The sequence below is a fragment of the Notolepis coatsorum genome, assembly GCF_963971535.1.
Source record: "Notolepis coatsorum genome assembly, chromosome: 1".
Taxonomy (NCBI): domain Eukaryota; kingdom Metazoa; phylum Chordata; class Actinopteri; order Aulopiformes; family Paralepididae; genus Notolepis; species Notolepis coatsorum.
In genome coordinates this window covers 305,637,640-305,661,135 of record NC_140165.1, presented here as the reverse complement: position 1 = coordinate 305,661,135, position 23,496 = coordinate 305,637,640, and the positions used below count along the sequence as shown (strand labels likewise).

Sequence of the window (23,496 nt, the reverse complement as noted above, 5' to 3'; positions counted from 1 at the left end):
TCCGAGCTCGTTTCACACATAGATATCTATATCTATGGTTTCACATACCATCGCAAAACTTCCGGTATTTTGAGCCCATGGGGAGAGTGCGGGGGCGGGAAGGAAGCCGTGTATCCTCCCCACTCCCCCTCAAGAGCTCCATGTAACGCGGAAGTGCAGTGGTGTTTGATCACGTGGTATCTGTTGCATTTCGCGGGACACTGTGGCTGGCTGAATCCTGCAGGACTCCAGTCCATAGGTAGGTAACTTGTTGTCGTTGATGTTGAATTTATCCGACTGACCAGAATGATACAAACTTAACGTTTGTTACTATTAATTATTAAACCATAAACCATGCATGCGTGTGCAAAGAGGTGCTCCAGTTGCAATACCACTGGGGAATGGTACTAATCTCGGACAATCGGCTCCACTATTTGTGCACTCAGGAACACACTGTTGAATTTCAGGTCACCAGAAGTAGGTTAGACACAAGTGTCCTTGTCTGCCTTGTTTTCACCAATTCCCCACCACGCCTAAAAATATACATCAAAACGAGACACCAGTGCGTTTTCCACATGAATGAATGAATGAATGAAAACAGTTAACAGATTTCAGAATGGGTACAATACAGTACGGCTCAATACAGTACATACAATTGTTAAGGGGATGCAGACCTGAGAAAGACGTTTGTCTTGTTTCCATCAGGGTCCCCCATTTTCAATTCATATAGACATTTTTATGACATACACAACATACATGACATTTATGGCATAGGGACATATAGGTATTTAGTACTGATACATTTGTGACATAAGCGGTATTCAAGTTTCAAGTTTTTTTCAAGTTTCTTTAATATTTGTCATACAGAAGTACAGAATACTTTTATACAAAATGCTTCTTACTGTTACGCTCCAGAGACTGTGCAAGACAAGATAAGTATGAAATAAAATAACATAGTAAAATTAGAAGTAAAAAAAAGAGGTCACAGTGTTCAGTTTAGACATGTACAATGTTCGATGCAGAATAGACGTAGTTACCATACAATATACAATACTGTGCAGTGTACTAATATACAATACTATATAGTGCAAGGCAGAAATGGGACGAGGTGCAATTTAGGTACAATTCACAGTAGGTGTACGAGTTGTAGTGCAAATCCTTTATCAATAAATATAAAGTATAAAGTGTGTTTGTGTGATCTAAAGTGTGGAGAGTGGGTGCTGCAGTGTGTTGTTTGTTTGAGTGAGTGTGTGCGTGTGGGTGTGTGTGCTGTGTGCATTTGATGGTTGTTGCATAGTGTTTATTGTTCGTTTAGCAGCCTGATGGCCTGGGGATAGAAGCTTCTTCTGAGTCTTTCTGTGCTCGCCTTAAGACTCCGGTATCGCTTGCCTGACCGCAGCAGTTCAAAGAGGCAGTTGTTCGGGTGGCTCGAGTCCTTAATAATTCTCTTAGCCTTCCCCTTGCACCGCTTGTTGTAAATGTTCTGGAGGGTGGGAAGCCCCCCTCCAATTGTGCGTTCGGCTGAACGTGTCACTCTTTGTAGTCTGCTACGGTCTTGTGCAGTGCTATTCCCAAACCAGGAGGTGATGTTGCCGGTCAGGATGCTCTCTATTGTACATGAGTAGAAGTTCCTAAGGATCTTCTGACTGACTTGGAACTTCCTTAGGCGCCTGAGGAAGTAGAGGCGTTGTCGTGCCTTCTTCACAACACTGTCAATGTGTGTGGTCCATGTCAAGTCCTCGGATATGTGGGCTCCGAGGTACTTGAAACTGTTCACTCTCTCAACCGGTGCCCCGTCGATGCTGAGGGGGCTGCAGTCCTTGACCCCCGACCTCCTGAAGTCCACAATCATCTCTTTTGTTTTGCTGACGTTCAGGGAGAGGCAGTTCTCCTGACACCACTGTGACAGGTTCTCTACCTCTTCCAGGTAGGCCCTTTCGTCGTTGGCAGAGATCAGGCCCACCACTACTGTGTCATCAGCAAATTTGATGATGGTGTTGTTGTTCCGCTGTGCTACGCAGTCATGTGTGTACAGGGAGTAGAGGAGGGGGCTCAGAACACAGCCCTGGGGGGCCCCTATGTTGAGCGTGATGGATGAGGAGGTGCAGTTGCCGGCTCTTACCACCTGGGGTCTGCCCGTCAGGAAGTCCAAGACCCACTGGCAGAGGTCATAGTTCAAGCCCAGGTCCCTGAGCTTGGCTATGAGTTTGGAGGGGACTATGGTATTGAATGCTGAGCTGTAGTCGATGAACAGCATTCTCACATAGTTCCCCTGCCTCTTGTCCAGGTGTAAATATACAGTACTGTTACCCCTAGATCCTGACAGAGTATATACATATGATGGGGAGGGGACTGTACATTAGGAGGGGGTGGGTGGGTGGGAGGGAAATATACATACGGCGGGGAGGGAATTATATACATGCGGTGGGGAGGAGACTGTCTATTAGGAGGTGGTGGGGGTTTTGGGCATTTACGGTGGCCAGTCAATACCTATTTGCATTTAATATACGCTTAAAACGTTATTAACAGTTACAGTATTGTCAATCCAAATGGTGATGTTTTACATCACTCAAAAGTGCACAGTATTTGTGGGAAATGCGCTTACCATCTTCTCCAGAGTCAGACAAGAAGATGGATACCAATTTCCCCTCTGTGCGTTCAGTAGAAAGCTCTCTGCAGCCAGCTAGCCTAGCATAGCACAAATTAATGGAAGCGGATACGGACCACTAGCCTAACTTAAAACTCCGGAAGAGGCGTTTTTGACCATCAGCTAGGCTAGTGGTCCGTATCCGCTTCCATGCATTCACGCTAAACTAGGCTAGCTTGCAGCCGGATAGCTTTCTACTGAACACACAGAGAGGAAATTGGTATCTATCTTCTTGTCTGACTCTGACTGGAGAAGACTGTAAACGCATTTTCCACAATGTTGGTGTGTTCCTTTAATGTTCCACGTGTTCCTTTCTAGACCGTGAGAGATGGCACCGAAGAAAGTAACCAGAGCTAGTACAAGAACAGCAGAGTCAGGTGAGGAAACAAGTCAATAAACAGGTTAACCCTTTCACTACACTACAGAAGGTTAACCTTTCACTACCACACTACAAAGGGTTAACCTTTCACTACCACACTACAAAGGGTTAACCTTTCACTACAACACTACAAAGGGTTAACCTTTCACTACAACACTACAAAGGGTTAACCTTTCACTACCACACTACAAAGGGTTAACCTTTCACTACCACACTACAGAAGGTTAACCTTTCACTACCACACTACAAAGGGTTAACCTTTCACTACCACACTACAGAAGGTTAACCTTTCACTACCACACTACAGAAGGTTAACCTTTCACTACCACACTACAGACGGTTAACCTTTCACCACCACACTACAGAAGGTTAACCTTTCACTACCACACTACAGAAGGTTAACCTTTCACTACCACACTACAAAGGGTTAACCTTTCACTACCACACTACAGAAGGTTAACCTTTCACTACCACACTACAGAAGGTTAACCTTTCACTACCACACTACAGACGGTTAACCTTTCACTACCACACTACAGAAGGTTAACCCTTTCACTACCACACTACAGAAGGTTAACCTTTCACTACCACACTACAAAGGGTTAACCTTTCACTACCACACTACAGAAGATTAACCTTTCACTACAACACTACAAAGGGTTAACCTTTCACTACCACACTACAGAAGATTAACCTTTCACTATAACACTACAAAGGGTTAACCTTTCACTACCACACTACAGAAGATTAACCTTTCACTACCACACTACAGAAGGTTAACCATTTCACTTCCACACTACAGAAGGTTAACCCTTTCACTACCACACTACAGAAGGTTAACCATTTCACCACCACACTGCATAAGGTTAACCTTTCACTACCACACTACAGAAGGTTAACCCTTTCACTACCACACTACAGAAGGTTAACCTTTCACTACCACACCACAGAAGGTTAACCTTTCACTACAACACTACAAAGGGTTAACCTTTCACTACCACACTACAGAAGATTAACCTTTCACTACCACACTACAGAAGGTTAACCATTTCACTTCCACACTACAGAAGGTTAACCCTTTCACTACCACACTACAGAAGGTTAACCATTTCACCACCACACTGCATAAGGTTAACCCTTTCACTACCACACTACAGAAGGTTAACCCTTTCACTACCACACTACAGAAGGTTAACCCTCTCACTACCACACCACAGAAGGTTAACCCTTTCACCATCACACTACAGAAGGTTAACCCTCTCACTACCACACCACAGAAGGTTAACCCTTTCACCACCACACTACAGAAGGTTAACCCTCTCACTACCACACTACAGAAGGTTAACCGTGAAAGGGTGAACCTTCTGTAGTGTGGTAGTGAAAGGGTTAAACGGGTCGACTCATTATTGTGATTTTTTTTTTAACAAATCGAGTGCTGATTCATTGCCTCAACCTCACAGGCAAAGAGGAGAGTGGCGAGGCATCCTCTGTGGACTCCGATGCCCCTCCGTCGGCCCGGGGTAAGAGGAAAGCTCCAGCGGCCCCCGAGAAGACGGCGAAGCCTGAGACCAAAGGGGACGAAGCGCCCAGTCGCCCGCAGTACGATCACTGGTTGATGAAATCTGAGCCCGACAGCCGCTTTGAAAATGGAATAGATGTGAAGGTACTACAGCGGTGTGTTCATCAGTGTATGATGGCCAGATTATTTAAATTTGATATCATAAAACTCAGGACCAGTGGGTTGCACACTATTGGGGAGGCAGGATGGCAAGATGGCCTAGAGGTAAAGAGTTCAAACCCCACCAGTGACTGAAGGGTGGCCTGTATTACATCTACGGTGCCCACCATCCTTCCTAAGTGCCCTTGAGCAAGGCCGGAACCCCCCAAAAAACTGCTCCAGGGGCGCTGCACTGCGGGAGAACCTGCACTCTGACCTCTTTGATGAAATGCATTTGTGTGGGGGACTGTGTGTATGTGTAACTAGGAGGGATATGAGGACTGTGTGTATGTGTAACTAGGAGGGATATGAGGACTGTGTGTATGTGTAACTAGGAGGGATATGAGGACTGTGTGTATGTGTAACTAGGAGGGATATGAGGACTGTGTGCATGTGTAACTAGGAGGGATATGAGGAGGGATATGAGGACTGTGTACAGGTATGTGTAACTAGGAGGGATATGAGGACTGTGTGTATGTGTAACTAGGAGGGATATTGTGTATGTGTAACTAGGAGGGATATGAGGACTGTGTGTATGTGTAACTAGGAGGGATATGAGGAGGGATATGAGGACTGTGTACAGGTATGTGTAACTAGGAGGGATATGAGGACTGTGTGTATGTGTAACTAGGAGGGATATGAGGAGGGATATGAGGACTGTGTACAGGTATGTGTAACTAGGAGGGATATGAGGACTGTGTGCATGTGTAACTAGGAGGGATATGAGGACTGTGTGTATGTGCGAAAAGATACATTTAAATTGCCTTGTGTAGATTGACAATAAAATGATCTTCTATTGATATATGTTTATTATATTTTTCTTTAGTTTGGGATTGAGGATCTGAAGGCTCTGCCCAAACAGACTGGATGCTGGGATGGTGTCCGCAACTATCAGGTAGCCACTCAATCAATTATGTCTACCGTGGGATAATGGAAATAGTGTGAGGATGACGTGCAAATTGAGGATGTAGGAGTTGTCTTGATGTGATGGAGAACAATACATTAGGGTTGTATTCTCACTCTCCTTGACACACCGTGGTTGATCTTGAAAGTCTTATTCTCTGCAGGCGCGCAACTTCATGAGGGACATGAAACTAGGACATCAAGCCTTCTTTTACCACAGCAACTGCAAGGAACCTGGCATTGCAGGAACCATGGAAGTAAGCCTCTGTTTCTCCCAAATGGAAAAAGATACAGGCGGTATGAAATAGTGTTTCACCTGTGTAGTCTTTTGTAAAGGAACCTGTGTGGTATTTTTTAGATTGCAAATGAACCTGTTTTTCTAGATTTTAAATTAACCTGTGTGGTATTTTCTAGATTGTAAAGGAACCTGTGTGATATTTTCTAGATTGTAAATGAACATGTGTGGTCTTTTCTAGATTTTAAATGGCCTTTTGTGTGGGCTTTTCTAGATTGTAAATTAACCTGCGTGGTCTTTTCTAAATTGTAAAGGAACCTGTGTGGTCTTTTTTAGATTGTGAAGGAGGCGTATGAGGACCACACTCAATTTGACAAGAAAGATGTCCATTATGATGCATCCAGCAAAGCGGACAACCCCAAATGGAGCATGGTACAAACTATTCAATGATACAAACACATTAAAGGTAGAATCTGAGCGGTCAGGTGGCGTAGCGGAGATTGTGCTTGTCACTAATGCAAGAGGCTGCGGTCTCGACTCCCAGAGAGTCAGCATTGCCTTGGCTTGGGCTGATCGCTATACTAACTCGTTTGGCTGAGTTAGGGGAGGGGAGCCGTGGGTGGGTCCTGGGCGTTGTGGACAGCGACCCCTACAGTTCGGTCGGGGCGCCTGCACAGCGAGGGTAGGATCTGGAGAAAGGTAGTGTGACCTCTTCCACACGTTACACTCTCCCGGTGAGAATCTGCGCTGCCAGGCTGGCTGCCGGCTGGCTGCACATGTGTCGGAGGAAAACATGTGACAGTCTCCGGCCTCCCGGACCAACAGTAGGGGGGGGGGGGTGCGCAACAACCAGGAAGGGGGTTGGGAATTGGCATAACGACGAACAGTGGGATGGGGGAAAAAGATAATAAAAAAAAAAAAAGTAGAATCTGTAATGCCATCAAACAGTGACCCCTAGGCAAAATAGCCCCGCTTGGTATTGCGCTTTGTTAATTGTTTGGTAATTTATTATACTGTGAATTTCTCCAAACCTCTCTTGGCAGAGCCTGAGGTGTGGTCAGCAGGAGCAAGGTCCTAGAGGTCGCTGTTTGACGGCATTACAGATTTGACCTTTAATGCTTTCCTGTTGATCTGCAACAGCTCTAGGCATGAATCTCATCTGTGGGGATTGAACTGGTATTTTTGCACAATACTACTACTATATTATATTTTATTGTACTCTTATTCTAATTTAGTTTATATATTCCATTTGATTTTATTCTACTTTAATTGTCTGTTAATGTTGCACCCAAACAAACAAATTCCTTGTATGTGCAAACTTACTTGGCAATAAAGACCTTTCTGATTCTGATTTTGATTCTTTCTTTCATAATGTTCCATCTCTCAGGTAGACGTCCAGTATCAGAGAATGATTGGGCGTTTTATTCCCCTCTCTGAGCTAAAGAAGTACCATCTGGAGCACAAGGCCAAAGGAGGGCCACTTAAAGACATGGCTCTCTTCACAAGGGCAAGGCTCTCTGTCCAGCCCCTCACCAGCGGTATGTACTATAAATGTATAAATAAAATTATTAAAAAGGCTGGCTCAGAAGGCGGCTGGGTGGTCGCTTGTCACCAATGCAAGAGACTCCGGTATCGAATCCCAGTCTCAGCATTGTCCTCGACTTGGGCCGGCCGTCGTACTGGCTCATTTGGCAGAGTCAGCGGGTGTGAGTCGATGGGTGGGGATCGGATGTTGTGGACAGCGACTCCTACAGGTCGGTTGGGTGACGCCTGCACAGCAGAGACAGGAAGTATCTGGGGCAGCGTGAGCCTCCCACACGTTACACCTCGCCAATGAGAGTCTGCGCTGTCTGGTGAAAAATGCGACAGGCTGCCTCCTCGTGTACCGGAGGGGACACGTGATGCAAGGCTTCTATCCTCACTACAACCGACCAGTGGGGGGCATATTCTAGCAACGTTCAAGACCGGGGAGGGGAGAATTGGCAATACGAAATTGGGATGGGAGAAAAATAGAAAATAAGGAGAAAAGGTGGATAAAAAAATTAAATAAAAAGGCTGGCTCAGTGATTGGCCTTCCTCCTGATTCCTTGGAGATCATTATAGCCAAGCGAACTAGGACTAAATTGAACACTATTCTATCTTTTGAAGGCCATCCTCTGTACAATGTATTTGATGCTCTACTGAGCGACTGAGAAGGTGCTTTGTTCCTGCTGCGGTTAAATTATTTAATGAACACCGCTAGCTGTGTTGAGAGGCTCTCTTCTCTTCTTTTTACTGTGTTATGTATGTACTGTATGCTATTGTTTCTTGTAGTTGTTTGTGTATTTGTATTCGCTCTGGTGGCAAACCATGTTTCCCTTCCGGGATTAAGAATAAACCATACCATACCATACATCGCAGGTCCACATAGCAGGAGCTGGATGGGTACTTCAGCCAGTGTGGATGTTGGGGTTTTCTGACATAGATGACTAAATTATTATTTGGTAAATGTCGGTAGTCTTATTTTTAAACCGTGAATTACGCTCATTCTGTGCTTTTCCTTTCAGAGGAGTTTGACTTTGTTCTGAGTTTGGAGGACAAGGAGTCGACATGAAGATTTGGACCAGAGGACATTTCTGGCTGTGTGTGGTGTGACACAATGAAGCAGCAACATACTGTGTTATCAAACCAGCGGGTATTCTGAATAATAATCTGTATATACTTTGATTTCCTTTAGATAAATGCATTTTGTTTTATATTCGATGATATCATTAAAAGAGATTTTTCTTTCAAGCTATGATCTACTACGCCTTGCTTCTTTATTCATATACTATAAGTGTACTACACTGAATACATTCAATATGTATTTGTGTTCCACAGTGGCTGGTTTCTGGGTGTCGGTTGCTGCAAAACCTTCCAAATTGTTTGAGATTAATGTCCTTCCTTTGCCCAATGTGTTAATTCTGAATGACTTTTCTAATTTGGTGTTGTCATTGGTCACTGGGCTGACGGCAGTGAAGAAGCTGGTAGTTATGTGCTGGAATTCCCCGCATTCACTTGCTCTCGGAACACGGACTGTGATGTATTTGGCAGTAGTGGAAGAAGTACATAGTTCCTTTACTTAAGTAAAAGTAGAAATACCCGATACTATTAGTAGCAGCCAAGAAAGCACTGACTAAGCTGTGGTACAGGGTAGAAGCACAGACGAAGGAACAATGGACAGAGATAATAGAGGGGATACAGGAAATGGAGAGAATCATGCATATGCTGAGGCTGCAAGAGGAGAAATGGGGAAAGTGGGAGGAATATAGGAAGAAGAGGAACGACATCACAGAAGGATGAAAAGGAAACAAGAAAATAAATAGAAATGTAAATAAAAAATTTAAAGATAGAAATGAACCCATGTCACACCGTCTTTTATTTCAGTTTTCTTTTTGATATTGTAATTTTTTCTTTATTGTTTCTGTTTAATAGTATTGTGAATTTTGTATGTATATTTTGTACCTGTATGTTTGTAAATCAAAAGTGAAAATAAAAATAAGTTAAAAAAATAAAAATAAATAGAAATACCCAGATAAATGTACTTCAGTATCTAAAGTAAAAGTATGCATTCTACATAACGTTTGTGTATTCCAGTGCTTGGGAGCATTCAATCCTCAATCCATTGACCTCTAAAAGCCATGTTAAAGTGGTATGTGGTCCAGTTGTGCTGCTGATTACGTCCTCTTGAAGTTGACAGGCTTCAGGCATATAATCTTCATAAATTGTTTGCCATGTTTTATATGCAAACTCTTTTTCTTCAAAGTAACTAGTAACTGATGGGTTCAGATAAGTGTAGTTGAGTAAAATGTACAATATTTCCTTTGAAATGTAGTGAGAGTAAAAGTATAAAGTTCCCTAAAATGAAAATCCTCATGTAAAGTACAAGTAGCTCGAAATTGTACTTTAAGTACAGTACTTGAGTAAGTACAGTACTTTCCACCACTGGTATTTGGACATTGTATCTATCTGGAGCTTTCAACAGCTTGCGTACATGGAGTGAAGGAGGCAGTGATTACAATATGGAATAATGTGGCGTTGCAGTTGTAAATTGAGATAAGATAGTGGTGGTAGCGTGGGCCTCAGTGGGTTATTTTTCTTTAATTATTTTCTGTACTTACTATATACATCTTTATTGTATTTAATTGTTTTCATAATAAATATTTTTTTACAAACTTTATTTGTAATGTAAATGTTCACTCAGCAACTCCAGCAGCAGCAACACATGAACCAGACTTGAGGCGTTTCATTTGGCATCAATTTATTTCAGTTTTGGGGACAAGGGGATATAACCGATTAGTAATTTGCAGACCACAAAAGATAGACAAGATTACCCTACTGTAGACCTCCTCGGGTTAGAAGACAAAAAAATTATGTTAGAGGCCAAGAGGATTTCATTTGCTAGATACACTTAGGCACGACGTTCATGTCTCTAACGTGGAAGATACAAAAAGATTTCATACTAGCAGACCAGACACCTCCTCTCCTAACACTACCGGAATGCTGAGGTAAAAGCACGTGAATATCAACAGTTGTTTCGTGGCACTGCGTGTAACGGTTATGTATAATGGATGTGCACAAGCGCTGAACGGGACATAGGACAATCGGATGTTTTGATAGCTGCTCTTATTTACAGGACATAGAACAGATGGGGTTAATACTTCAGCCCTCAACCGATAAAAACACAAGACAAGCTTATTCCCATTTTTTCCCCCCAGACATATTTCAGACATGATATTTTCTGTGTGAACTTCAAAAAGAAGGAAATAAAAATAAAAACCTAATGTGTATATTTCAAGACGGCAAGATCTCTAAACAGTGCAAATTTATCATCTTCGGATTTCTCTACCCTAAAATATTAGGAATGCATTCGATTAAGGGTGGAATGTTCCATGATGATTCCCTTTTTCATAAACTCCGGAGTTAAGATTAGACTCGATTTACGCGGTTAGTTGGAAATTAATCTCAAAAAAGGAGGATCACAAGACTAAACGCTAAGCGTAAAAGAAGGATGTTTTCTCGCTGACGAGATTTCACACGTAGAGGAGAGACGGTTAACAAGTGATTAGTTTGATTTTTTATTATTAGAAACGGGGGGGGGGGGGGGGTTCTATGACAAAAGGAAAAGACAGACGGCCCAAGGCCACTCTCTGCAGGCTACCCCTCTCTCTCTATCTCTCTCTCTCATTGTTCACATGTAGGTATCTCCTGTCTCCCTTCATTCTCCCTTTTTTAAATCGGCAGCCATGACAAAACAAAACGGGGCCGCTACAGCGGAGAGAGCAAGCTGACTATAAAGTGCCCCCCCTGCCGGCCCTCGAACGCGGAGGAAGTCTTCTTCTGAGAGGGTCAGCGGGAGGAGGACGGGGGGGGGGGGGGGGTCTAGCCGCTCTCCTCCCTGGCCGCCTGCTCCAGGGCGCTCTCCGAACTGGCCGAGCCCTCGAACCGCTGGGCGCCGATGATGGCCTGGTGGGACATGCTCTTCCTGACCACGTCTCCTTTCCTCCACAGTGTGATTTCCTGGAACAGGAGGAGAGTGGTGAAAATATGTAAAGAAATAAGTAAAAATGTGCAATGGAAACTGGAAGGTAATAGACCATTTTAAATAATCAAGTAGCACCATGACAATGAATGGACCTATCTCAAGCCTTCCCTCTTTTCTTGATCTTCCAATCACAACTGTTGCTAAGTTCTCTCTGCCCGACGGTTGTGATTGGAGGATCAAGAAGAGGGTGGGTTCTGAAATAGGTCAATAATGAAAACAGAAATTATTTTATTTTATTTAATTTTTTTATCACACTCTTGTCCGGGGAAAAACATCCTGGTTATACCATCAAAAATATGAATTTTATTGGCTATATTGGATATTTTTGTTACATTGCCCCACTGCAAATTTCACTCAAGACACATCCAGGATCATAATTATATTAAATCCACAATCAGCACCTTGATCATGATTCTATTATATACACAATCACAACTTTTATCATGATTCCATTATATACACAATCAGCACCGTGATCATAATTCTATTAAATCCACAATCAGCACCTTGATCATAATTATATTATATACACAATCCGCACCTTGATCATAATTATATTATATACACAATCCGCACCTTGATCATGATTCTATTATATACACACTCAGGACCTTGATCATAATTATATTATATACACAATCCGCACCTTGATCATGATTCTATTATATACACACTCAGCACCTTGTTGATGAGGACAGTTCATCAGCACCAGTACCTGCTGTTTGAAGTAGCGTCTCTCCTCCTCATCGATCAGCACCAGGTTGAGATAATAGCGCACGCTGAACTTCTTGTTGATGTCTCGCATGGTGGGCGTCATTTCATAGCCAGCCAGAAATAACCGGATTGGAATGGACTCTCCTGGAACATGCAAGCACACCAAAGGAGATTGGATGAACACTCACTGTTATCTTCATTCAGTCGGCTCCTGTGATTGGTCAAGAGCTTGCCGTGTGACCAAAATCCCTCAATCGAGTGACTGGATGAATAGCTCTTTACCTCTGACCGGCGCCCCGTCCATGATCTCGTATTTCGCGATGGTGTCGTTTTCATGGTACACGCTGGGCCCGGTGCCCGTTGTCTCGCGTTTGATGATGTCAATCTCCATGTGCTTTATCTTGATCCTCACCAGCAGGAAGTAGATCTTACCCACAATGACGTCTTTCAGGTGGTACCTGTGAACGGACAGAACGTTAGAGAGGGGGAGAGAGAGAGAGGGGGGGAGAGAGAGGGGGAGATATAGAGAGGAAACAGAGAGAGGAGACAGAGAGAGGGGGAGAGAGAGAGAGAGAGGAGACAGAGAGAGGGGGGAGATAGAGAGAGGAGAGAGAGAGGAGACAGAGAGAGGGGGAGATGGAGAGGAGACGGAGAGAGGGGGGAGATAGAGAGAGGAGAGAGAGAGAGAGGAGACAGAGAGAGAGGAGACAGAGAGAGAGGGGGGAGATAGAGGAGACAGAGAGAGGGGGGCGATAGAGAGGAGACAGAAAGAGGGGGGAGATAGAGAGAGGAGATAGAGAGAGAGGAGACAGAGAGAGAGAGGAGACAGAGAGGGGGGGGAGATAGAGAGAGGATATAGAGAAAGAGGGGGGAGATAGAGAGAGGAGATAGAGAGAGATGAGACAGAGAGAGAGAGGAGACAGAGAGAGAGGAGACAGAGAGAGAGGGGGGAGATAGAGGAGACAGAGAGAGGGGGGCGATAGAGAGGAGACAGAAAGAGGGGGGAGATAGAGAGAGGAGATAGAGAGAGAGGAGACAGAGAGAGAGAGGAGACAGAGAGGGGGGGGAGATAGAGAGAGGATATAGAGAAAGAGGGGGGAGATAGAGAGAGGAGATAGAGAGAGAGGAGACAGAGAGAGAGAGGAGACAGAGAGGGGGGGAGATAGAGAGAGGATATAGAGAAAGAGGGGGGAGATAGAGAGAGGAGATAGAGAGAGATGAGACAGAGAGAGAGAGGAGACAGAGAGAGAGAGAGAGAGAGAGAGAGAGAGAGAGAGAGAGAGAGAGAGGAGACAGAGAGAGAGGAGACAGAGAGAGGGGGGAGATAGAGGAGACAGAGAGAGGAGACAGAGAGAGAGGGGGAGATATAGAGAGGAGACAGAGAGAGGGGGGGGAGATATAGAGAGAGAGGAGACAGAGAGAGAGGGGGGAGATAGAGAGGAGACAGAGAGAGACAGAGAGAGAGGGGGGAGATAGAGAGAGGAGACAGAGAGAGAGGGGGGAGATAGGAGACAGAGAGAGGGGGAGATGAGAGAGAGGAGAGAGAGAGAGAGAGAGAGAGAGAGAGAGAGAGAGAGAGAGAGAGAGAGAGAGAGAGAGAGAGAGAGAGAAGACAGAGAGAAGACAGAGAGAGGGGGGAGATAGAGAGGAGACAGAGAGAGAGGAGACAGAGAGAGAGGGGGGAGATAGAGAGGAGACAGAGAGAAAGGGGGGAGACAGAGAGAAAGGGGGGAGACAGAGAGAGGAGACAGAGAGGAGACAGAGAGAGAGAGAGGAGACAGAGAGAGAGAGGAGACAGAGAGAGGAGACAGAGAGAGAGGGGGGAGATAGAGAGGAGACAGAGAGAGAGATGAGACAGAGAGAGAGGGGGGAGATAGAGAGGAGACGGAGAGGGAGAGGAGACAGAGAGGAAACAGAGATAGAGGAGACAGAGAGAGGAAATTGAGAGAGGGGGGATAGAGGAGACAGAGAGAGGAGATAAATAGAGGGGGGGGGTAAATATATATATAGAGAGAGGGATAGAGGAGACAGAGAGAGAGGAGATATATAGAGAGAGAGAGAGATAGAAAGAGAGAGAAGGGGGGTAGAGAGAGGGGGGATCGAGAGGAGACAGAGAGAGGGGGGAAAGAGAGATACAAAACCACAATTCAGAATACAATAAATGGGGAGTAACAGCAAGTAGCCTATAGCTCTGCAAAGCTACAGTATAACTGGAGACTGCATTGGCTAGTTTATTGAACCACTGCGGATGAGTTGTATTTGTAATGTTATCGTTGCTGTAGTTATTACAACCTCATTGCACAGGCTGACATACGGAAATTATATAAATAAATGAGGCGGTGAGCGTATATCGACTACAACAAATACATGTTGTCAAGTCTTACTTGGACTTGTTGTACTCAAACTCGATGTGGAGACAGTCTTCGATTCCGACTTCCATCTTTATGGATGAGTTGAGCTCTGGGTACGTGCTCAGGGTGTGGACCACGATATCCATCTCTTTACTGATGTCGTTCAGTCTCCTGCTGACCGTCGCCCGCAGGAAGTATCTGCAGACGGGACAGAGATCAATCAGATCAGTCCGTAGCAGGAGGACCCATGGTGATCACTTTGCTATAGTCTAAAAATAGAACGGGTTATGTGTGGAAATGTATAATACAGAATAAATGTCTTGACATTTTAACTAACAAAGTGGTAGTAGGGCTGGAGGATTAATTGAGTTTCCAATTCAATTACAATTTTGACTTCCCACGATCATGAAAACAAGATAATTGAGATAAACGATTACTGTGCCGCGTGCCGCGTTGCTCTCATTTCGTCTTGTGTTGTAAATGCGACGCACCCTTCCTTCACAGTGGTGCGCGCCGCCCCTCCCTCCCCAAGCCCAAACAGTAGCTTCAGCTCGTGTTGAGAGAGGGAGGAAGGAGGCCACGGCACGTTTCTCCAGTTATTTTTAAACGTCTTTGGTAACTTGTAGAAGATGACAAAAAGGCAGCCTTTGGTCGAGAAGAAAGGTGAAACAAATGCAGTCGTCTGGAAACACGTTGGTTTCGAGGAGTCAGACTTGGAATAAGATCAAATACCGTGCAAGATTTCTCACACGGTCGTGGCTGCACCACAAAGAAAAACCAGCCTTAAAGTTCAATAGACGTATATGATGTTCTCAAATCAATGAGTAATCGTGTTTAATAATCACGATTTCAGGCGGCTGGGTGGCGCAGCGGTCTAAGCGCGAGTCGTCACCAACGCGAGAGACACCGGTATCGAATCCGGCTGTCAGCGTTGCCTCCGGCTTGGGCCGGCCATCATACTGACTCAATTGGCAGAGTCAGCGGGAGGGGAGTCGACGGGTGGTAATCTGGTCGTTGTAAACAGCGACTCCTACAGGTCTGTCAGGGCGCCTGCACAGCAAGGACAGGAGATGTCGAGGGTAGTGTGAGCCTCCCACACGTTACAACACCTCGCCAATGAGAGTCTGCGCTGGCAGGTGAAAAGATGTGGCTGGCTGACTCCGCATGTATCGGAGAGGACATGTGATGGGCTTCTATCCTCCCTACGACCGACCAGTGAGGGGCACATGCAAGCAACTATCAAGACAGGGGAGGGGGGAATTGGCATAACGACTAAATTGGGATGGGAGAAAAAAACACAGAAAGAGGAGGAGAAAAAGTGGATCCAAAAAAATTATCACGATTTCAATATCAATAAAAAATAATCGCGATTAATGATTTTTTTTTTCATAATCGAGCAGCCCTACAAAGTGGGTTTATTATGGTGAACTTTTCCTGAGGAGGATGCGGTATTAAACACATGACAGGCCGGTCAAAGGCGAACACAAGTTAAAGAGTGATCTCAGGAAGTTAAAGAGTGAATGTTCAAGAAGCCCACTTTGCCCTTATATTACCTTAACTTGACGTTCTGGCCCGTGTAGGATTCATACGGCTTCTCGACGTGAGTGAACTCAAAGTCGAACGTCTGGGACTGAGTCAGTTCTCCGGGTCTCGCCAGGTCTTTCACCAGGGACACAAACTCATGATGATTGCCTCGGTCGTAATACAGCTCTGTAAAAACAAGGTTAGGCTTTAAAGGGGAACTATCTTATAAATGGCCTTTTTCAGTGTTTAGCATTGTTTCCTAGCTATGTGGACTTATATTAATATGATCTATGTCTCTAATTCTCATATTGGCGCATTCTTCCAATTCTCCTCTCACAATATTCACCCTCACTGAACTGAGTCATCTGAAAATGTGCTGATTTGTGATGTCAGAAAGACACCGCTGCATGATAATGTTCAGGCGGCGCAGTCGTTTAGGTGCACAGCCTCAAAACGGCTTAAGATCTTGAGGTAGAAAAATGCTGTTTTTGAGGACTTCATAAGAAATACAAAACAATGAATTAAAAAAAATAAAAAATTACAGAGGTGTTCCATAAACTCACAGGAATTGTGTAAAAGTGCCCAAATAGTGAAAGAAATAGTAAAATAGTTCCCCTTTAATGAATGACAGGTTGTTCGTGGTATTCCTTTACCGTCGCAAGAATTCTTCTCGGTAATCAAATGACAGGCGATTTATCTTTAAACGTCGACAACCGTGGCCAATTTGAGAATTCATACATCATGTATATGGTCTGAGACAGACAGTCCAATATAAGTGTAAGTGACAACAAACAAACAGCTCTCTCCCGAATCCAAAAACCTGAATGCTGAAACTCAGTGACATGTGATGTCATCAGGTATAAAGTCTGGAGCTGCTCCGTAGACAATTCGTCAGGAAATAATGTTATACATTACAACGAGAGCACCCACAAGGGGCATTTTCTGAGAATATGGATACACATTCTGTATTAGTATAGCCCAGTTGGGTATAAACACTCATAGAGATATCATTATGGGGTCCACAAGATCAGTTGTCAATAGAGCATATACTCTCTTTTTAGACTATTTTTGTACACAAACAGTACTGTATATTTGTAGATCTGGTATGTCATAAATGTCTAGATGCAACAGTACTGTCTACCTGTATGTCATATATGTCATGATGAATTGAAAATGGGGGACCCTGATGTAAACAAGACAAAAGTCTTTCTCTGGTCTGCATCCAATTGTGTGTATTGAGCTGTACTGTATTGAGCTGTACTGTATTGAGCTGTACTGTATTGTACCCATTCTGCAATCTGTTAATAACATAATCAATCAATCAATCAATCAATCAGCAGCTCTAGACTGTGGGAGTGAGTAGTTGCAGTGCACTTTCCCAGGCCAATGAACAGTAATTGGAAAAAAACTAAACAAAACTTGAACTTGAACTCACCTATCTGCCCAACAAATTCTATCTTGATGCCCTGATGCTCCAGCCTCTTGCCCGGGTTCTTCAGCGTCACGTTCACCTTCCCACTGACCGTCTCTCCGTCGTAGAACAGAAAGTATTTGTCTTTCTTCCCATCTTCAGTTTTGTGTTCGGCTTTCTTTCTCGTCTCGGCATCAGTGAGAACCACGTCGATCTCTGCACTTTGTCCAAAACTAAAGAAGCTCATTGTGCTGTTATTATGTTATGCCTTTTGTACAACAAAAGCCTTCGTTCTACTGGAATTTGAAAACGACAATATTAATAACTATATAACGTTACTCTCTAGCTCGTTTGTTGTAGTTAATCCACAGATCAACTCGTGTCTCTTAATAATTACATATACAACTAATTGGATTGGGAGCCTATTAGCTAACGTTGTCATTCAATTCCCACCCAAATCAGAAACAAAACATGCATCGATGAAAAGTCAGAGGTATCTTTAGAGATGTATACACTAACTAGCAACAATGTCCATACTGTTTTAAATCGATCAAGTCACGTAAAATGTCAAAATAGAGCGAGAATGCGCAAAATAGTGCGATAGTAACCTAGCGTGAGTTACAGCCGATCACATACTAACAACGATAATAACATTATGTTCATGTTGTTTTCTCCTTTTGATTTCAGCAACGTCGACAGCCTTCTTTAGATACGTTTTAGCATAGTGTTTCCCCCCATGAACCCAATCAGCCTTATTGATAAACTGACTCTCGCTATATTTCCCAAAACAAATGATCATCAGGATGGACTCCCGTCGCGTTGGCATAAGTCATTCCGGTTCGCGTTTTTCACAATAAGAGCAGTGGTTGTGCCAGCCAGAGCGAGTAGGGTCCAGCTGCAGCGCCTGAGAATCCTCTCAAGGGGCAAGCCTGTGGTTTGATTGATTGATTGAAAACTTTATTAACAGATTTCAGAATGGGTACAGACAGTACAGTACAGCTCAATACATACAATTGTTAAGGGGATGCAGACCAGAGAAAGACTTTCGTCTTGTTTACATCAGGGACAGGGTCCCCCATTTTCAATTCATTGGGTAGGGGGTGGGTGTGGGACACTGTACACTGTACATTGGAATATTGACAAAGCCATACTTGGTCATTTACTGTACATTGGCAGCCACGAACCTGCACTGTTTTAAGTGAGCGTGTGTTATAATTGGATTGATTGATTGATTGAGCATAGCTGTCAACATTGGCAGGAGAAAAAACTTGCACATTTTAGCCCCGCCCCTTCTCCCGGCCCCGCCCCCTCGGCCTCGGCCCGCCCCTCCCACCCTCCACCCGCTCCCAATGGAGCTGCCTCGTCGCTGCCATCTGCTGGTCAAAACCTGTATTAAGGAAATTCACTGTATTATTTTACAGATTACTTTTGTTTTCCTACTTTAAGTGTAAATGCTATAAAAATACAGTAAATTACCTTTTATCAAAATATTAACCATTAAATAAAGGTTGTAATCTGTAAATGTATTTGATTTTACTGTAATTTGACAGTATTTGGAAACCATAGATGCCAGACATTTAGTTTTCTTGCAGCTTTTTTTCTTACAGTGTACAGTCAGTGAATCCTAAATCTCCACTAGGCAACCACTTATCAGTCCAACAAGGACTGGGTGAACTAGTTGCTACATTAAATTAATCAGATACCTGGTTGAAAGTGAAATGCTGTGAACCTCCCTGCATTAAGTGTAAGACAAATTCAGTATAAATTCAGTTTATGTAGTAGTAGTAGTAGTAGTAGTAGTAGTAGTAGTAGTAGTAGTAGTAGTAGTAGTAGTAGTAGTAGTAGCATTAATATGTTCAATTAATTGAAATCTTACAATTCATACATAAATGTTATGATGAATTGAAAATGGGGGAAGAAGTCCTTCTCTGGTCTGCATCCCCTTAACAATTGTGTATTGCGCCATACTGTATTGTACCCATTCTGCAATATGTTAAAGTTAGCAATCAATCAATGTATTACCATAGTGTCTTTATACCTTCATCACTGTAGGCTACATATTAATACTACAACTCAAGAATAATCAAGAGGTTTATTTGTCACATACATAGTGAAATGCAGGTGGCCAGACATTTAGTTTTCTTGCAGCTTTTTTTCTTACAGTGTACAGTCAGTGAATCCTAAATCTCCACTAGGCAATCACTTAGGCCTAAGAGAAATAATGGTTTGTTTCCGGTTGCCGACCGACCCTGCCGATTTAGGTGCGACCCAATATATTTTATGAGTTTAAAAAAAAATGATAGTAAAAAATTAAAATAAAAAAAAAATCCGTGAACCGTGAACAGGGCGTGAAGAAGGTTGAAATACAGTACAATCCCGGGAAAAACGGGAGTGTTGACAGTAACAGTCTGCCTTGTTTCGAACTGGTTATGCTTAGGCCCTCTTTCGAAGTCGGTTATGCTTAGAGTTTATCTTTAGAGCAGGGCGATAGACCAAACTCTAAGCATAACCGACTTCGAAAGAGGGCCAAAGCATAACCAGTTCGAAACAAGGCGGACATTAATAAAATGTTCAGTCAATCAATCAATCAATCAATCAATCAATCAAATAACACACGCTCACTTAAAACAGCGCAGGTTCGTGGCCATAGATATCCGTGGCTGCCACAGGCTTGCCCAGTGAGAGGATTCTCCGGTGCTGCAGCTGGACCCTATTGGCCAGAGCACAGGAAAACGAAGTTTTTCACAATAAGAGCAGTGGTTGTGCCAGCCAGAGCACAGAGAAACTACGACCTCTATTGGTAGGTGAATGAATGAATGAATGAATGAATGAATGAAAACTTTATTTAACAGATTGCAGAATGGGTACAATACAGTACGGCTCAATACATACAATTGTTAAGGGGATGCAGACCTGAGAAAGACGTTTGTCTTGTTTCCATCAGGGTCCCCCATTTTCAATTCATATAGACATATATGACATACATGACATACAGATAGTCAGTACTGCTACATCTATACATTTATGACATACCAGATTTGCAAATACAGTACTGTTTGTGATACAGAAGGAGTCAAGAAAAGGGAGTATATACATTTGACGTAGAAACTGTACATTGGAGGTTGGGTGGGGGGGGTTGGGTACATTGGGATATTGACAACCATACTGGGTAATTTACATTGGAGGTGGTTGGGGGGGGGGGGGGGGGCGGGGGGCACACTGTATAAACAAGTAACACTGTACATTGAGGGGGGGGGGAGGAGACACTGTACAAACAAACACAATTGTACATTGAACTATTGACAAAACCATACTAGGTAAATGACTGTACATTGGAGGGGGTTGGAATGATTGGGTTAGGATATTTACAGGGGCCAGTGTTGAATTGCAGTCTCCCGTAGGTGTCCCTTGAGAGAGGTTTTGAAAGTGGGTAGTGATCCACATTCCTTTACAGCTTTGGGTAGGGCGTTCCACATTGATGTGGCATAATTGCGAAACGTGTTTAGTCCCTTATTTGAGCCGAATCTGGGTTTGACATGATTTGTGGAGCTCCCTCTGGTGTTGTGATCGTGGTATTCACTGACCTTTGGGAAGTATTTTGACATGTACATGGGTACCTTGGTCGTGTAGTGTATCTTGTAGACCAGGCCCATTGCAAGTTGTTGTACTCTGTCGTCTACTCTAAGCCATCCTAGGTTGTCGAAGTGGGCAGGGGTGAGGTGGGTTCTAGGAGTAAGGTCAAGCAGTAGTCTGACCAGTTTGTTTTGAGATGTTTGTAATTTTGTTTTTAGCGCCTTTGAGGTGCTTTGGTACCATGAGGTGCAAGCATAGTCGTAGTACCCCTGAATGAGTGCTCCTGCCAGAGTCTTCAGGGTGTTCTTGTTTACCAGAGAGGAGATCCGGTACAAGAATCGAGTTCGTTGGTTGACTTTTTTTATTACATTGGATGCCATTTTGTCACAGGAGAGATTAGCCTCTAGGATGGACCCCAGGTAGGTAATTTCATCTTTCCTTGTGACAATATTGTCACCCACTGTAACTGAGAAGCCGTCGGTCTTGCTGAGTTTGTTATTTGAACCGAAGAGAATGGACTCTGTTTTGCCCATGTGTAATGATAGTTTGTTATCAGCGAGCCATATGCAGATTCTGCCTAGTTCCGAGCTGAGGGTTTTTTCAACCTGTAACTTGTTCTTGTCAGAGACCAGCAGGGCTGAGTCGTCCGCAAACAGGAACAAGTTGCAGTCACAAGCTGACGACATGTCATTTGCATAAATTAGGAACAGTAGCGGTCCTAGTATGCTTCCTTGTGGAACACCACAGCTCACTGTGAGGGGGGGGGGATAGGGTACCGTTTACCTCCACCATCTGTTCCCTCCCCTCAAGGTAGGATTGCATCCAGCTCACTGATAGACTATCAAAACCAGGTATCGCTAAGTACATGTTAGCTCCTGTGTAACAGTAGAGGTCGCTGTCGTTCCTATACATTGAGGTAACCATGCTAGTTGTATCTTATCTTAGGTAACACTGAACAGAAATAATTATCTTCACTTGTGATAAAAAAAAATAAAAAAAATACATAGCTATCTGCCTACTGCTTTCTTACCCACCTACTGCTTTCACTGTCTACAACTGCCCTACACTGTCATCATAGTAATCATAATAATCTTAACTATCTACCTCATACTATTCTACCCATATAATTCTGTATGATAGCATGTACAATAGTGCATAATACAGCATATGTCCTTACCTACTCTTACTAGTTACGCTGCTGGTCAATATGACTACTACCATACTGTCTTTATACCTGTATCACTGTACATATTAATATTACAACTCTGTACTAATTTATATATTTTATACCCAGTTTAATCACCTGTACATTGTATATTACTATTGCACTTCATTTTTACATTTGCACTTTGGTTGGATACCAAACTTATTTTCGTTGTACTGTACTTGTGCTGTATAATGGGAATACATTATAATCTAATCTAATTTCCAGAGGGGCCTGCCAGAGCATAATGTAGCATACCAAAACCTTTACCTAGAGTTTTGATAATAAAATATCTTCTAAAAATCACTATGCACTTCATGTCATAACAGGTGTCAACTCTCTTTCACTAATTACTTTGTAGTGTGTGTGTGTGTGTGTATGTATGTATGTGTGTGTGTGTGTGTGTGTGCACCACATTGTCTGTGGAATAGCAATCAACTGCTTAAATACTGCTAAAAAAAAACATTATTGTAAATCAAATGTGTTCTCGTTTTGATGTCAAATCGCTAGCTCTTAGAGGGTAGCTTATCTTACCCCCGTTGTCAGTACGCCATCGAAAGTGAAATATGAGTCACATTAATGTCCCCCCTGCTGATTCCCCTCTCTAAGCTCTTCGGTGTTAGTTTCCCAATGTGACCCCGGTAACAGACCGAGCTGTAACCCCCCCCCCCCGTATAACCAATCAGAGAAGCTGAAATGGATTATGTTTAGTAAAAACAGAATTTAATGGTTGAGTCTAAATGGGCCTCACTGTGTCTGGCCAGCTAAATTCAATTAAGTTCTCACAGAACGTATTTGTATTATTACATTGAGTCTACATGGTCCTCTACATGGTCCTCATTCCAGTTAAATAACATTCTTACTGAACATCATTTGTACGTGGTTGAGTCTACATGGTACAATTCCAAACAATTCTGAATCTTACACAGAGCAGCTTCAAGTAAAAGGATTAAGGATTTAGGGTGCTCCTTCCACCGCTGCATGTACCTGCTTGTCATCCTGGAAAAAAGACATCCAACTCCCTGCCCATCTCAGGGATTAGAATCGAAGGCTGTACAGTAACAACATTATTAAACAAATCTTGGCATATGATGCTACATGGGCCCACATTAGACCTTCATTATGGAGTATGTTAAAAGTGACGGGAAACGTGTACATCTTTCACACAGGACTGCAACGTTTTAAAACTACCGTTTCTTGGGGGTGTCTGGATAGTGTAGAGGCACTCGCCTATATCACCGCTAGAGACCCGGGTCTAATTCCCGGCAGCGGTACCTCCAGCTTGGTCAGTCGTCC

At 43.4% G+C, this 23,496-nt stretch overlaps 2 protein-coding genes across 2 annotated transcripts; one reads left to right on the top strand and one right to left on the bottom strand.

Moving 5' to 3' along the window:
• The first annotated feature begins 194 nt into the window (after positions 1 to 194).
• On the top strand, positions 195 to 8,630 carry thyn1 (thymocyte nuclear protein 1). The gene is made up of 8 exons (XM_084321439.1): positions 195 to 238; positions 2,945 to 3,003; positions 4,466 to 4,668; positions 5,549 to 5,617; positions 5,790 to 5,882; positions 6,197 to 6,292; positions 7,248 to 7,398; positions 8,407 to 8,630. Exons 2-8 carry the CDS (start codon positions 2,955 to 2,957, stop codon positions 8,451 to 8,453), a joined length of 708 nt encoding a protein of 235 aa, XP_084177565.1. The 5' UTR covers positions 195 to 238; positions 2,945 to 2,954; the 3' UTR covers positions 8,454 to 8,630.
• Positions 8,631 to 10,122: 1,492 nt separating this feature from the next.
• Positions 10,123 to 18,255, bottom strand: vps26b (VPS26, retromer complex component B). The gene is made up of 6 exons (XM_084321711.1): positions 17,448 to 18,255; positions 16,042 to 16,198; positions 14,522 to 14,686; positions 12,420 to 12,595; positions 12,139 to 12,281; positions 10,123 to 11,398 (listed from the first exon to the last, which is right to left on the bottom strand). Exons 1-6 carry the CDS (start codon positions 17,668 to 17,670, stop codon positions 11,261 to 11,263), a joined length of 1,002 nt encoding a protein of 333 aa, XP_084177837.1. The 5' UTR covers positions 17,671 to 18,255; the 3' UTR covers positions 10,123 to 11,260.
• Between the last annotated feature and the right edge of the window lie 5,241 nt (positions 18,256 to 23,496).

Coding starts and splice junctions, on each gene's coding strand:
- vps26b (XM_084321711.1), bottom strand. CDS start 17,670: ATGAGCTTCTTTAGTTTTGGACAAAGTGCAGAGATCGACGTGGTTCTC. Junction 12,596..14,521: donor TTTGAGTACAACAAGTCCAA/GTAAGACTTGAC, acceptor GTCCGTTCACAG/GTACCACCTGAAAGACGTCA. Junction 11,399..12,138: donor GACGCTACTTCAAACAGCAG/GTACTGGTGCTG, acceptor CTCCTGTTCCAG/GAAATCACACTGTGGAGGAA.
- thyn1 (XM_084321439.1), top strand. CDS start 2,955: ATGGCACCGAAGAAAGTAACCAGAGCTAGTACAAGAACAGCAGAGTCA. Junction 3,004..4,465: donor TACAAGAACAGCAGAGTCAG/GTGAGGAAACAA, acceptor TCAACCTCACAG/GCAAAGAGGAGAGTGGCGAG. Junction 4,669..5,548: donor AAAATGGAATAGATGTGAAG/GTACTACAGCGG, acceptor ATTTTTCTTTAG/TTTGGGATTGAGGATCTGAA.